Source organism: Miniopterus schreibersii, assembly GCF_964146895.1.
Source record: "Miniopterus schreibersii genome assembly, chromosome: 2".
NCBI lineage: Eukaryota > Metazoa > Chordata > Mammalia > Chiroptera > Miniopteridae > Miniopterus > Miniopterus schreibersii.
The window spans coordinates 10538917-10553949 of NC_138102.1; the positions used below are offsets into that span (position 1 = coordinate 10538917).

At 34.4% G+C, this 15033-nt stretch overlaps 1 protein-coding gene across 3 annotated transcripts in view; it reads right to left on the reverse strand.

Annotated features, from left to right (window-relative positions):
• Nucleotides 1-15033, reverse strand: part of PCM1 (pericentriolar material 1) — a 79720-nt gene that overhangs the window by 17847 nt on the left and 46840 nt on the right. The window contains exons 27-30 of one of the 3 annotated variants that reach the window (XM_081130158.1): nt 9057-9221; nt 6746-6802; nt 3961-4133; nt 3519-3650 (exon numbers count right to left, since the gene is read on the reverse strand). In XM_081130158.1, the coding sequence (XP_080986284.1) occupies nt 3519-3650; nt 3961-4133; nt 6746-6802; nt 9057-9221 (527 nt within the window). Of the gene's footprint in view, nt 1-3518; nt 3651-3960; nt 4134-6745; nt 6803-9056; nt 9243-15033 lie in introns of all 3 variants that reach the window. The other 2 variants (XM_081130157.1, XM_081130159.1) reach the window with 2 other exon arrangements.

Below are 15033 nucleotides of genomic sequence, written 5' to 3' on the forward strand. Positions count from 1 at the left end.
CACTGGCCATTTATATATCTTCCTTCATGAAATACCTGTTCAAATCTCTTGCCCATTTTTTACTGAGTTGATTGTTGATTGCCTTACAACTGACTTGTAAAAGTTCTTTATATAATAGTCTGGATTTGTCACTTATAGTCATTGTCAGATATATACTGAGATTATTTTCTCCTAATTGTAACTTTTAAAAAACCAAATTCAATTACTTTTTCTTTTATACTTAGTGCTTTCTGTCCTAAGAAATCTCTGCTTATATCAAAATCATGAAGAATTCCTTTCTTTTAGCAGTTTTACAGTTTTAGCTTTTTTTTTTTCAGGACTTCAAGTAATTTCAAATGAACTTTTGTCTACAGTGTGATGGGGGGTGGTATTGTGAGTCTCACTTGTACTTTCTTTTTTCTAATCCTCACCCAAGGATATGTTTTCATTCATTCTGAGAGAGGAAGAGAAGGAGGGATGGAGGGGGGAAAAGAGAGAGAGAGGAAGGGAGGGAGGGGGAGAGAGAGGGAGGGAAGGAGAGAGGGGGAGAGAGAGAGAGAAAGGGAGAAAGGGAGAAAGGGAGAAAGAGAGAAAGAGAGAAAGAGAGAGAGAGAGAGAGAGAGAGAGAGAAAGAGAGAGAGAGAGAGAGAGAGAGAGAGAGAAAGAGAGAGAGAAAGAGAGAGAGAGAGAGAGAGAAAGAGAGAAAGGGAGAAACATTAATCAGTTGCCTCCGGTACTGGCCCTGACCAGGGACTGAACTCGCAACCTTCTGGTGTACAGGACGACACTCCAAGCAATTGAGTCACCCAGCCAGGTCTCATTGTATTTTGACTGAAACTCATTTCCTAATTTTATTCTTTCTCCTAGCTTTTGATCTTTTCAAATTTTCTCTTAAATTATTAAATGAGTTTTATTCCCAATTAAAGAAAATTCAGGTATTAGTGAACATGCTTTAGGAAATGAAACCATTTTGTTGCTCCATAAAGTGAGGCTTGTTGGTGGATGTGCTTTTGCCATTTTATTGTGCCCGGGGTAGAAGATGCAAAGTGTTTCTTTCTCAGCTTAAACCTCAATTCCTCATCCTCCTTCACTGATGGCTCCCAGATGCCTACTTTTCTTTTTCCTGGGCATGATGACTCCCATACACACTCTGAAATGTGTGTGTAAAAAGTGCCATAAATGAAGCTCAAAGGACCGTGGCCTAGAAACACGGAGAATGAGACTCTGTATCTGTCCAATATGGTAACCACTAGCCATGTAGCTATTTAAATTAAATTTTAATTTAGTTCCTCAATCCCACTAGCCACATTTCAAGTGCTCGATAGCATGTGTCCAATGACTACTGTATTAGACAATGCAGATCTAGAACAATTTCCATCATTATAGACAGTTCTGCACAGCGCTGCTCTAGATCAACGGGTATGAACATTGGATATGGTGCTGCTAACTAAATGGCATTAATAAAGGGAAGATGTTGACATTAATGCTGAATTTAAGTTTTGGATGAAAAAGAACTGATTTAGTTATTTAAAAGTAATACTAAGTATGGTTATTTTATGCCAAGTCCCTACAATTATGGACTGAATCTTTGTGAACCTGCTACCCCCCCAAATTCATATGTTAAAGCCCTAACTCCCAATGTGATAATATTAGGAGATAATCAGGTTTAGATGACATCATGAAGGTGGAGCCCCATGATGGCATTAGAGTCCTTCGAAAAAGAGAAAGAGACACTAGAGCCTCCTTCTCACTGCCATGTAAGGACACGGGGGGAAAAGGTGGCCATCTGCAAGCCAAGAGGAGGGCCCTCAACCAGAAGCAAATCTGCTGATACCAAGATCTTGAACTTCCTGGCCTCCAGAACCATGAGAAATAAATGTTTAAACCATCCAGTCTATAGTATTTTGTTTACCAGCCCAAGTTACTAAAATACCTACTTATTAAGCAGTATAGTACCTTTAACTTCATTTAACTTTAAAACCTTGTCAAGCTAACATTATCAAATTGTAACTCAATTTTCAAAATTTGCTATTGATAGTGCAGACCAATGTGCTCAAATCTTTTAAAACAACTAGAAGTAATACTACCTATAACATTTGAATAAAAAATGGTCAATGAAATAGATCCAGAGACATAGAAGCATGGAACAGAGGGGACTCGGAGGTGGGGGAGTAGGTGGGGAGAGATTAATCAAAGACCTTATATGCATAAATGCATAACACCCAGAGACACAAACAATAGTATGTGGAAGGTCTGAGGGTGGGGCGGGTGTAGGGTGGAGGGGATCAATGGCGGGGGGAAAAGGGGACAGCTGTAATACTTTTAATAATAAAGGTAAATTTTTAAAAAGAAAAAAAATTTGAATAAAAAGGGAGGCACTGGAGTTAAGGATATCAAATTACTAAAAAGATTTATAAGAACACTTCATGCTCTCAGTAAGTTATTTCAATGTCTAATAATCTTTAATGTAACCCAAGTAGCAATTCCTTACATTAATTTATATTTGACATTGTAAAGTCAATTAAAACCATGTAGTTTTTAGACAGATGTTTACATTCATAGTAGTATAGGAATTGGAGCATGGTGGAGAAAGGTTTTAAGCAGAAAAAAACAACTTGGGAAAGTACTGTTTTAAACATGAGTATAAGTTAAACAGCAAAATTCCAGAAAAAAAGTCTTAAATACTTGTAAATAAATTATTATATGTGAAAAAGAGACAAGACAATCTTTTGAGAAAATATCACTTCAGAAAAAAATTATGTTAACATATCAACAATGGGCAGAAACAGTAATTTACTTTCAACTCTACCTATAGCAGATATTTGCTAATCCATCATGGTACTCTTATCCATGGACATCCAGGTGCTAGAGATGGCATAAAAAAGAACGTATTTGCTATTCCAAGACCACATATAACCTTTTATAAGAATCAGGATGTGCACCTTTAAAAAGGTGATTTCCAAATCCTAACATGTCATCTTCTCAGTAGCCTAGTAGCTTGCCGTTCAGTCATTTAATAGCACCTTCCTAGGACCACAGGTCCTGTATGCCAGCCAGGTGCTTATTTGGAGGACACAGTTTATTGAAAATACACCATTTTCCTTACCACTCTTGTCCATTTCCTTTCTAGTTTATTTAAAGTTTTCTTCAGCAATTTTAATACATTAAATTAAGTTTTTGTCCTAGATGACTTTCTTTAGTCTAGGTGTCTCTTTTAGCCCAAAGACCCGATTTACCTTATACTTACTTATTCAAGGGTTCTGACTTTGATCTGACTGCTGTCTGGTTTATTGAATGTCTTGAATGAACACAACAAGTTTTACTAAATATCTGTTATGAGTTAACTCCTGTGATGAGCAATAGATATAAATACAACTATTTTAGACCGTATAATTAATCATTTATACAGAATGTATTTTGATTGATTTTTAAAAAGCTGAAAACCAAATATATCAGGTACACTCACAATTTACAACAATTTAAGTTGTTTAATGCATAATGAAATTATGTATAGATTTCATTAATCATTATCAGCTTACATCATCCGTAGTAGCAAGGCTTTCACTGGGAGTAAGTTCTGAGTTTGATGCTATCCAAGTACCAGAATTCACTGACTTTACATTTTCCCCATCTTTTTCATGGTTCTCAGAAATATGTGTGGATACTATGTCCTAAATAAGGAAATAAAATACTTATTTTAAAGTAGAATCAGATAGAAGAACAAATTCAGTACTCCTATAAACCGTGAGGAAAAAATAATATTGAAGATAAAATACTGAAAAATTGCTATGAAAACGATTTTATCTAAAAGCTACTTAAGCTATACAAGAACTTTTAAATAAAAGGCAAGAAGGCACATAGAAAACATATCAAAAGACACAGGAACAAGTACGCACTTCAGTTTAAGAAAGCAACCATATATAATCGTGAAGAGCAGCAATACCAGATAGGGTAGGAGAAAGAATATTAAGTACCAGCTACCTGCAATGCATATAAAGCCCTCTGTCTTAAGTAGTCTGTATTAAGTAGCTGAAGCTCATGGAAGAGTTCAATAAGAAAATGCGGACGAGATTCATTTTGAGAAATTAATGTAGCTACTTCAGAATAAATAGTATCCCGCAAAGCTTCAAACATGGAAAAATCACTCCCAGTTTCTGGAAGATATAAAATATCAGAAAGTTAATACTGATTAGATACATTCCTGACAATTTCTATTAACATGTATCATTACTCTCAGCCTTATATACTTAATTAAGTATATACTTATATACTTAATTCTATTTTGGGGCTTTCAAAGTAGAAAAAAAATCTGAAAATTACCAAGATAAAAATAATCATAAAAATATCAAGATATATACTGTATATTAAAGAAATATTTAAATGTATGAATAACAGTACCTAGTGTTACTTGGACGACAATTATTTCTCAATAAAAAATATCTGGAAAATGTTACACATTTCATAGGAATAATCAGTGGAAATCTTTCAGCATTTGGATGAAATCAGCTAAGTACACGTAATTTTCTTTCCTTGCTAACATGAACTTGTTACAAAGAAGGAAATTTGTTTAATACTGAGAATAAACTAAATGCTACCAATAAGAGTTACTATTTTAAGCTCTATCTAGTTATGCATAAATTCTCAAATCTCAACTATGACACTACAGTATAAAAAACTGAATTTGTAACTATAACATAAACATAATAGGCCAATTTTTCTATAGTATGACACACTGACATACTTACTAACATACTCAGTATAAGTTGGAGCAGGTAGTGGAATTTTCAGTTTCACAGAATCCAGGTAGCACACTATTATTTAGCAAAAATTCTGCCATGTGTATTTATTGATAACACAGAATTATCACCCTGAATGATATAGCCATACCTCTATTTTAAGAGTACAAATTAGGAACTGTTCCCATTTTGATTTCTCTGTGAAAAAAAAATTATCTCCAAGCGGCTCTTCTAGCTATCAAATTCTGTAATTTCTAGAGCAACAGAACCACAAGTAAATATTCAAAATTCCAAAAATCAGTAACAAGCCTCTAACAAAGAAAATTTGAAATGCTGTTTTAATATATTGTTTTCAAATAAATATGTGAGGATCATAAAGATTTAATTAGCTTTTTGTGAGAGAGAAATAAGAAAATGCAAAGTGAATGGGGTTTAATAAAAAAACTTTCCACTAATTACCTAAGTAAATTAACAAGTTCAGGCCTCAATTTCGACAAGTAAAATGTAATAAAAATAATAAATATGCAACAACTTCCCTATTTTGCCTCAGATATTTATGAATATAAAATGCAATGATATACTAAAGTCCTCCTGGTATTTTAAAATGTCCAAATGTGCTATATTACTACAAAAACAGTATTTATTATAAGCAGCAACCCAAACTACCTCTGTAGGAAATCTCTACTTACAGGAAAAATCCAGATAAGAAGATATAATATGTAAACTTTCTATTTATATACTATATTATAGTTTAATACAGCTGTTTAACTTAGAAAATGTTTGTTATTTTGCCCGCCAGCATGGCTCAGTGGTTGAGTGTCAACCCATGAACCAGGAGGTCACGGTTTGATTCCCTGTCAAGGCACATGCCCAGGTTGCAGGCTCCATCCCCAGTAGGGGGCGTGCAAGAGGCAGCTGATCAATGACTCTCTCTCATCATTGATGTTTCTATCTCTCTCTCCCTCCCTCTCTGAAATCAATAAAAAACATTTTTAAAAAAAGAAAATGTTTGTTATTTCTAAGATAAGGATAAGCATATTTAATAATTTTCATACCTTTGTATGTGATAAAATTATCACTCTAAATTATATATCATTAAAGATTAAATATTCCCAAACAATTGAATTATGTCAAATACATGCTTCAACCCTCCCTCCTCCTGCAATAGAGAGGTGGAAAGTTTTTGCTATTTCATCCTCCTAAACTAAAATGCATTAGTTTAGGCTAGAAAAATCCTTGATCTCATAGTCAGGTTTCTGGTTCCATCTTGTTTTTACCCTCTCTATTTTCAGACTTCTTTTCTTTAGGAAGTGCCACTGATATATTCAGCTTTGTCTGTGCCAGGTCCTTCCCTTTTTCTTCCTTAGATTCCTCTAAGGATTCCTAACAGGCTTTTATTTTTCATTCATGTGCAATACAGAAGTCTTAAATATTTACAATTCTAAATCACACAGAACCATACTTAATGAAAATACTCAATTTAAAACAAAACCAGTATTTTGGAATCTGTAATTTTCCATGATCTTTATTTATCATGGTCTCTGCATGTCACAGTTGTTTTTAATGGTTTATTTTCTAAAGATGATGATGAGTAATGAAGAATAAGCAACTACAACACAAGTCATACACCATACTTAACACTGCAAATCAGAGGAAGAAATAAAAATGACTGTATTTATGCTTCCAAAAATTAATGCTCTTAAGCATTTAAGAAATACTAAATTAACTTTATTAAAACATGAAACTATAAAAACATTTTCTGTTACCCATATGAATGTGTTGGTTATATTACATACACTAACAGAAAATGAAATCCAAAAAAGCAGCCAATTTTATCAAGTAAAGAATTATAAATGAAAGGCTTTGGAATTTTATGAGTATGAATTTTCTTTGACTTTCACAAGCCAAAAAACATATATGCACTAGGCTAGCTCTTAAAAAAAAAATCAGAACAATGAAACTAAGGATTTTTAGGACCAATGGAAAAAAATTAACACAAACTGGACACCAAAACTAAACATATTTATTACCTGGCGCTTCATTGCATGCATTTCTGTTAGACTGCTGTAGTATTCTCCTAGCATGTGCTGTAGGAAAGGGCAGACATAAGGATGAACATAAAATGTTTGTGAATAGTAATGATAGGGTCTTATAATATGAACAAGTGAATAAAAAAATTAAATAAGCAAATTTCTTCAACACTGTTTGCCTGAACTGTCATCACAAGGTATGGTTTATGTTCTATTTAAAAATAATCTCATCAGAGAAAATATCAAGATGTGCTATAAACTTATATTAATGTGACTGATAATGATCACAGTAAACTTCTACCATTCACTTAGAAGCACACGCATCAAGGTGAACCTTCCATATCTCCTAAGGGAGAAGAGGACTGTATACTTTAACACCAGCAGTCATATATGTTACTCTCTAATAATCATATAACAAAAACTGTTACATGCTATGAAGAATTTCAGGGTGATGGTTAATTAACACTAAAAAGAAATCTTTTCAGAAATTATGTAAATACATACAAAGGTATATTTACACTATTCAAACATTTTTCAATTCACTAAAATTCAATCATTTTATTTTTCTAAGCGAAGGCAAGGTCTGACCAACTATCAATTTATGTAACTGATACCCTTTCAACTTAGTACCTTTCCCTAACCTCCACCCAAATGTTTACTCTTTGAAGATATCATTATTTGATAAAGATAGTGAAAGGAGATGAAAATTATAAAATTTTGCTAAAATTTCAGGGTCAGGACAATAGAATTGATATTTTTGCCAAAATGATCCTAGACTTTACACACCAGGATTAAAACTTCCACTCTACCATTTCCAAGCAACGTGACCTTGAGGAAATCATTTCAAAATAAGAAAAAAAAAAAGGTGTTTCTTTTGTGATTACAAAAGTAATATTCTCTATAAAAGTTTTAGAAAACATAGAAGAGTTTAAAGATGATAAAACCACTATAAACATTTGATACATTTTCTTCCAGTCTTTTCCCATTCAGATTTTTGTTGAAACAGTTGAAATAATACTGTTCAAACAACACTAAATCTCAATTTTTTTTTTCATTTTTTTTTCCTTAGGATGGATGCTTACAGTAGAATTACTGGGTTAAGGGCATGACTTTTTGAAGAAAAATTGTACCAGTTTATATTATGGCCCTTTATGAGTGTTATGAAAAATCAGATACCCTCTCTGACCATGTACACTCATCTACAAATGGAAATAAAACCAATTCACAGGATTATGAAGCTCCAATGAGATGAGTAATTTGTGTAATTTGTATACAATGAAGCATAATACAAGTGGTAGCTGCAATTATCATTTTCACCCAGGGTCTTACTGACAACTAAAAATTGAGAGTCTATATTTAATATCTCCCTCTCTGTATTTGAAGTGTACTTATTCTTTGTAAATTATGAAAGTACCAGTACTTATTTAAATAAAACAGTGACAAATACATATGACTCCATTCATTCAATAAACACTGAGTGACTACCATGTGTCAGGTATCATACTAACATTTAACATACAAATATGAAAGGATATTATCTGTTGCCAAGGGACTCAAAAAGGCGATACACTTAAACAAGTAAATACTAGACAATGTGATACAGGAAACAAAATAGGTTTACACAGGTTACAACAAAAACAAAAAAGGAAAACTTAATAAAGATATATTTAAAAAAAAAAAAGGGAAACCTATTCCAGCTTGCATTTGGATGCAATTTCAAAGTTACAGAACTAAGATTTTATTTAAAAGTCCAACAGAGAAAAAGGCTCTCACAAAGAGCAAAAAGGACTTGAGGCAGAAAAGACAACTGCTGAGGTAACAAACAGCATGACAGCTATGGAAAATTTTCAGTTTTGTGCCATTGAAAGAGTAAAGTTCAAGGCAGAAGATGATGAGAAGCGAGTCTGGAGAGGCAGGAAGGGATCTCTGCCGGCCAGATGTTACATTAAGGCATTTGGACTTTCTCCTGCAGGCATGGTGAAGGCCAAAGGTTTGAAGCAGGAAAATGACATGATTGTATACCTGAATTTTTATTCAGATAAGATTTTCAGAATTTCAAATTAGGATTTCCAAATTAATGTTAACTATACTTTTTTGTTTAGAATTTTAGGAAAATGCGTCAAAAGCTAGCATCTTAACAATAAGAATGTTCCAGTTTACATTTCTTGATATAAAGAAATGTGCTGTAACTTCTACATAAAACCTTGCAGATAGAAAAGTGATAGACCAATTTTAAAACTTGTTTTAATATAGGTTTTCAAATATAAGATGAAGTAGTCCTTAAATTAAAGCAAACCAAAAAAGAACATACCTGAAGATATTTCTGCAGACCTACAACATTTTATTATTTTTTCCAGCTGCTCATGATTCTTTCTGCTGGATACTTTTGCTTGAACAGGCTCTTCAGTCTGGGCTGAATGTCTGTTCCTAATTTTGCAAGGCTCACATGTGCTAGACATACTGGCACTTTCATACCCTTGAGTAAAAAAAGTGACACCTGTTATCAGTTGTAACTAACTCAAACTGAAAGGGAAATTGATTTCCATAGTGAAACAGTACAGGTAACTCAACTGAGCATGCTGTAAAGGCCTGGTATAAATAGAATATAAAACACTAAATGAAATGTCTTGAAGATATCCTTGCAATAATCTTTGGAAGCATGGGGTAACAGTAATAAATTCTATCACTCATTGTCTTTTGACACCCATCTTAATGAGTATATTGCAACTCAAACTATATGGCAGATCTTATATGACCCAAATTCACTACTAGAGTCCAAGTTACCAATTTTTCAGTATTAGGAAATACAAGGGGGAAGAAAATCAGATCCAATCTATACAAAATGTCCATAATAGAGAAGAGTAATGGGCCCTAAACAGTCAAATATGCCTGCCTTCTTACTATACCTTTTATGTAATACGACTTACTGTAAAAAGTCTTAATACATATATTCTACTAAATTTGTCTTCTAAATTTCTTTTTTTTCACATTTATTTTCACATATGGCACAAAGTAGGAATTCAACTTCATTTTATTCCACATGGATAGCCAGTTATATGTACCCCCTTTCCCAATGAATTAAAATGCAACCTTGGTCAATATATTAAATCTCCAGAATTTATTGGGTTTTATTCCTGGGCATTCTATGTTTAACTTATCTATTCCAATGCCATTTTCATTCTTTTAGGCACAAAAGTTTTACAGTGTGTTTTAACATCTGGTAAGGCAAGTCCTTCTCTAGCTTTTTTCTGATATTCTTGGACATTTGTCCTTCCAGAGAAGCTGTAAGATTTTTTCCCCAATTTCAAAAACAATCCATGGAGATTCAAAATGGAATTGCACTGAAAGTATTTATTTGAGAAGTAATATTTAATAATTTATCCATTCTCACCTAAGAGCATGGTTGTGTTTTTACATTTGTTCCTTCTTGTTTCGTGTTCTTCAAAAATATTTTATAATTTTTTACAGAACTAGGACTTTCCTTGTTAAATTTATTCCTAAAAATCTATCCCCGCCAGTAGTTTTGTATACAAATGTGAGAAGACTATTTCCTCCCACTTTCATTTCTACTTGGTATTATTATAATAGAGAAAAATAGTTACATTTATTTTATAAACAGTTACTTTACTGGTTTAACTTTAGGAGATAATTTCCAGTATCTCTTGAGCTCTCAGAAAAAATATAAAATTTGTTTCCCTCCTTTTCAAATATTTGTTCCAATTATTTCTCATGTTTTCCAAACAATACTAAATAATGATGGTGGTAGAGAGGGAAATTTCTAATTTTGACAGGGGTATCTTTGGACTATTTTCATTTACAACAGTGCTGTGATTGGCATTAGCTTAGGACCCTCATTATATTTAAATAACTGCCTTCTAGGTGCATTTTACTTAGACTTGTTTTTGGTACTAGTTTCAGGTATACCATTTTACTTAGAATTTTCATTAGGAATGACTTCAAACTTTAGTTCATCTACCACTATAATTATGACTTCTGTCCTTTAATTTTTTCTTTTTCAGTTACAGTTTACATTCAATATTATTCTGTATCAGTTTCAAATGTACAGCATAGTGATTACTCATGTACTTTACAGAGTGGTTCTCCCAATATCTGAGGTACCCGCCTGGCTCCACAGTTATTACAATATCACTGACTATATTCCCTATGCTGTAATTTATATCCGTGACTATTCCGTAACTACTGATTTGTACTTCTTAATCCCTTCACCTTTTTCACCCAGCCTCCTCACCACCCTCACCCATTCTGGCAACCGTCAGTCTGTTCTGTTATCTGAGTCTATTTCTATTTTGTTTATTTATTTTGTTCTTTAGACTGTACATATGAGTGAATCATGTGGTATTTGTCTTTCTCTGTCTGACTTATTTCACTTAGCATAATACCCTCTAGTCCACTGATTATGTTGAAAAAGGAAAGATTTCATTCTTCTTTATGGCTGAGTATCCCATTGTGTGTATGTAGAACTTTATTATCCATTCATCTACTGATGGACACTTGGACTGTTTCCATGGCTTGGCTCTTGTTAATAACGTTGCGGTGAACATAGGGGTGCATGTATCCTTTCAAGTCAGTGTTTTGGATTTCTTCGGATATATTCCCAGAAGTGGGATCCCTAGGTAATAAGGCAGTTCCTTTATCCTTTAGTTTATTGATATAATGCGTTATGTGCACAGATTTCCTGATAATAAATCAAGGTTACATTTCTGTAATAAACCCTACTGACAAGTCTAATATTCTTTTAATATACTGGCAGATTAAATTTGTTAACATTTTACTTTTACTTTTGAACTTATATTAATAACTGAGATTAATTTGTTTACTTTATTGCAGTTACCTCTCCTTTTCACCTCTTCCGATATAAAGGTCTCTATTCTGACGTACGTGCTGTTTCTATAGTTTCCCGCAGACAGGATAGACTGGTATCCCTTTTCACCTTGACAGGTGAAGGGTCTCTTGCCTGAGGACAGGATTCTTGAGTTGCCAAGAACAGAAAGATTTGCAGGGATCTCCTCAGCCACACTTTCTCCAAGACCCATAGAGCTCTTGCCCTAGCCACACCCTGAAAGAGCCAGCAGAACCTAAACGAAGCCTTGCTGCTCCATCCTCCAGATCACAGCAGCCACTCTCCTAATAACAAGTTCCCAATATACTGCCAAATTACTCTCTGTGATAATCCTATCTGGAGTCAACCTTCCCTTTCTATTTCTAAAGCCATTTTTCCAGTTAGGACGTTGTCATCTCATATTTAGGTTCCTGGTTTCTTCACTGGTCTCTCAGACTAAAGTCTAGCCACGCTCATTCATTCTGCTCAAAACCTCCAGGAAAAAGCGCTCTCTTGGTGATTTCTGACCTTCATGTAAAACAGACCCAGCAATAAAGGGTATGACTGCCAAAAGTAATATTCAAAATGATATGACTGGTAGTACTATTATTCGCTTAATAAATAGCCAGCAAAGCTCTGAAGATAATATTTACTCTAACAAGAACACTTACGTAAGTGAAATTAAGCTTCTAACTACTGTTAATGAATAATGTGAAAAATGCTGAATTCTTATAAAAATTAAAATATACATTATTTGGCATACACAAAATTCTCTTTGGGTAGCCCCAGTAGGGACTTCAAAGACACACTTACCCTCCAAAACAGCTGAAACTGGAAAGAAGCATGCTATAATTAAAATGCTATAAAAAGATTAAAAAAACAAAACAACAACAACAAAACAACTATAGTGTCCTATGAGTCCCAAATTAAAAATATCAAGGGCTAGATTTCCAAAGGTAACATGCTAGTGTGATTGAATTATTTCTCTCTTGGGCACTTAACACTGGCTAAACCAGCCAGAACAACAGCACATGACCTTCATTACTGCAAGGGTGTTATCCCCATCCCACTTCATCACTCCTTGCCTAACACTCATTCTATTTTTCTCAGCATGAGTGGCTGACACAGCTAGAAGAAACAGTACTTCCAGCTATTTCCACTGTAGGGAAACAGCTCAGCCATGGCACCCTGGGAACCCTGCATGTATCCACATTAAGTCACATAGGTAAATTCTGAACTGCAGCTGGCTCTAAGCCTTGGCAGAAGGCCTTACAATAATCCTCTTGGAACACGGAACACAAGAACATGGGAGGCTTGTGAGAAGCTATGTGGCTGTTTTCACTCACCTGCACCCTTTCACCCAGAAAGCTGTCATGAGAGTTTGTCAGCTTCTTCCTGGTTCTAATGACATGAGACCTTTCTGTCTCACCCCACGGGCACAACTCCATTCTATGGAGTGGCTTGTCTACAGCACAGCACTGGCTCCTCAGGAATAGGTGTCCACCACTAATGTATGTTGTACTTGTCTGTCATCTAGTCCCTTTTGTTTCAGTGTTGCACTTGTGGTGTGTAGAATAAAAGACACAGGGAGCTGGCACCTTTAGCTACTTTTCCTTTCTCTATTTATATAACTAATAAACTCTCAATCTAAAAAGGGCTGTTTCTTTTCTGGCCACATCTGTTATACTTTGCCATGCCTAATGCTTAACATCTATTTCATCCCAATCTTCATTAGCGAATCACAGGTAGGGGAGAAGGGAAGAAATGAAAAGATTCAGGGATGGGCAGAACCCAGAAGTGAGTACATTAACGATTCTAGCCAATTTTCCAAGAAAAAAATGAGGAAGTTCTAAAATATATGCTCCTACTCTAATATTAAGAGGAAATGGGCCTGATAGGTCATAGGCAAATTATGGGTCTGGTAACCAAATTATAGGTTTGATAACTGAAACATCTAGCAAGGTAAGAAATCATGTTCAACTCATAAAGTCTGAATGTGAACTGAAGTTTAAAAGATGATAATCTCATAGTTTGTAAAATCTTACTTCACATATAGTAACATGCACCTTTACATATAAGGACTTTGTAAAGATTAAAATGCATTACTATCACAAGAAACAAAGTTAAACGAAGATTTAGCATGCCACTACTATAAGACTGTCAACACGTGCAAAAAACATCCACACATGGTTCTGTCTAGTAAATCTGGGACAGCACAACTGTCTGTACTCTCTCTCGAGACAGCACCCACGTCCCACCACACTGGTCTATTTGTCATCTACTACTTGCTTCCCCAGTTCCTCTCATCTCTCCTTCCAGCTTTGTCCTGACTCCATACTTTCTTGTTACAATTTGGAATGCTTTCCAATCTTCTCTCCATCCGCTCCACCTCCATTACTACTTCCTTTACGACAGAGTAAACATTCTTTTTTGTAAGAAGTTGTGGCTATTCCTGTGCCATCAAGAGAACAAGAGCTGAGTGGTCTAGCTCAGTTTCTCAGACTTTATGTGCATCTATTCATAGTAAAACATCGAAATCTTGCTAAACTGCACACTGAAAAACAATGCATACCCATTCAGTTGGTATTTGGTGGGGGCAAGAGTCTGCCTTTCTAATAAGCTCCTAGATGATGCCATCACATTTTGAACACCAAGGATTTAGCTGACTAATTTGACTGTGTTACATATTAGTTTGGTTCTGCTATTGTTTTTATTTTTGTGTGGGTGCCTTACAGATGGGTCTTGAGTGTCTACTGATCAAATGTGCACGTATGTTTTTAGCAAGTATTTTTATACTTAAATATGAGAAAAGACAGCACATAGATCAGAATGTTAATCTTTGTTTTGAAGTAAAAAAGCTGCATTGCATATATAAAAGCAAAACTCCTCAGAATAAAGGGATTTCAAAATTACGAATAACCAGTATTTCTAGGGCTAAGCAGACATGGCCATATGTTCACTTAAGGGTCCTCTAAGACCCTGATAGTCAAAGTATAGTCCACAGACTAACATTGGCAATACATGAGAGCTCATCAGAAACGCACTTTCAGGTGCCTCCGCAGACCTAGTGCTAGCCTTCATTCAATTCTTTAAAAATCATAGAAAAATGTTTAAAATCACAGAAAAAAAATTTAAAGTGGCATGTAGTTAATACTATAAAGAGAAGTTACATATGATATTCGATGGCAAGATTCAATAAAATATGGGTTAATGTTATACCTTATTAACTAGGAAGGCTAAGAGCAAACTTGTTTTAAAAGCAGTTTTATCTATATGATACTCAAAGGCTGCAATGTAGTGAGAGGCCCACATTTCTTTAATCAAATCAAGGATCTAACCACAAATCATGACTAAGTGCTAAATGTAGGACAAGATGTAATATTAAAATACAATAGTAAAACTTGGCCTTTAGCAATTCTTAAGTAACCTACAAGACTTGGAAAAAAAC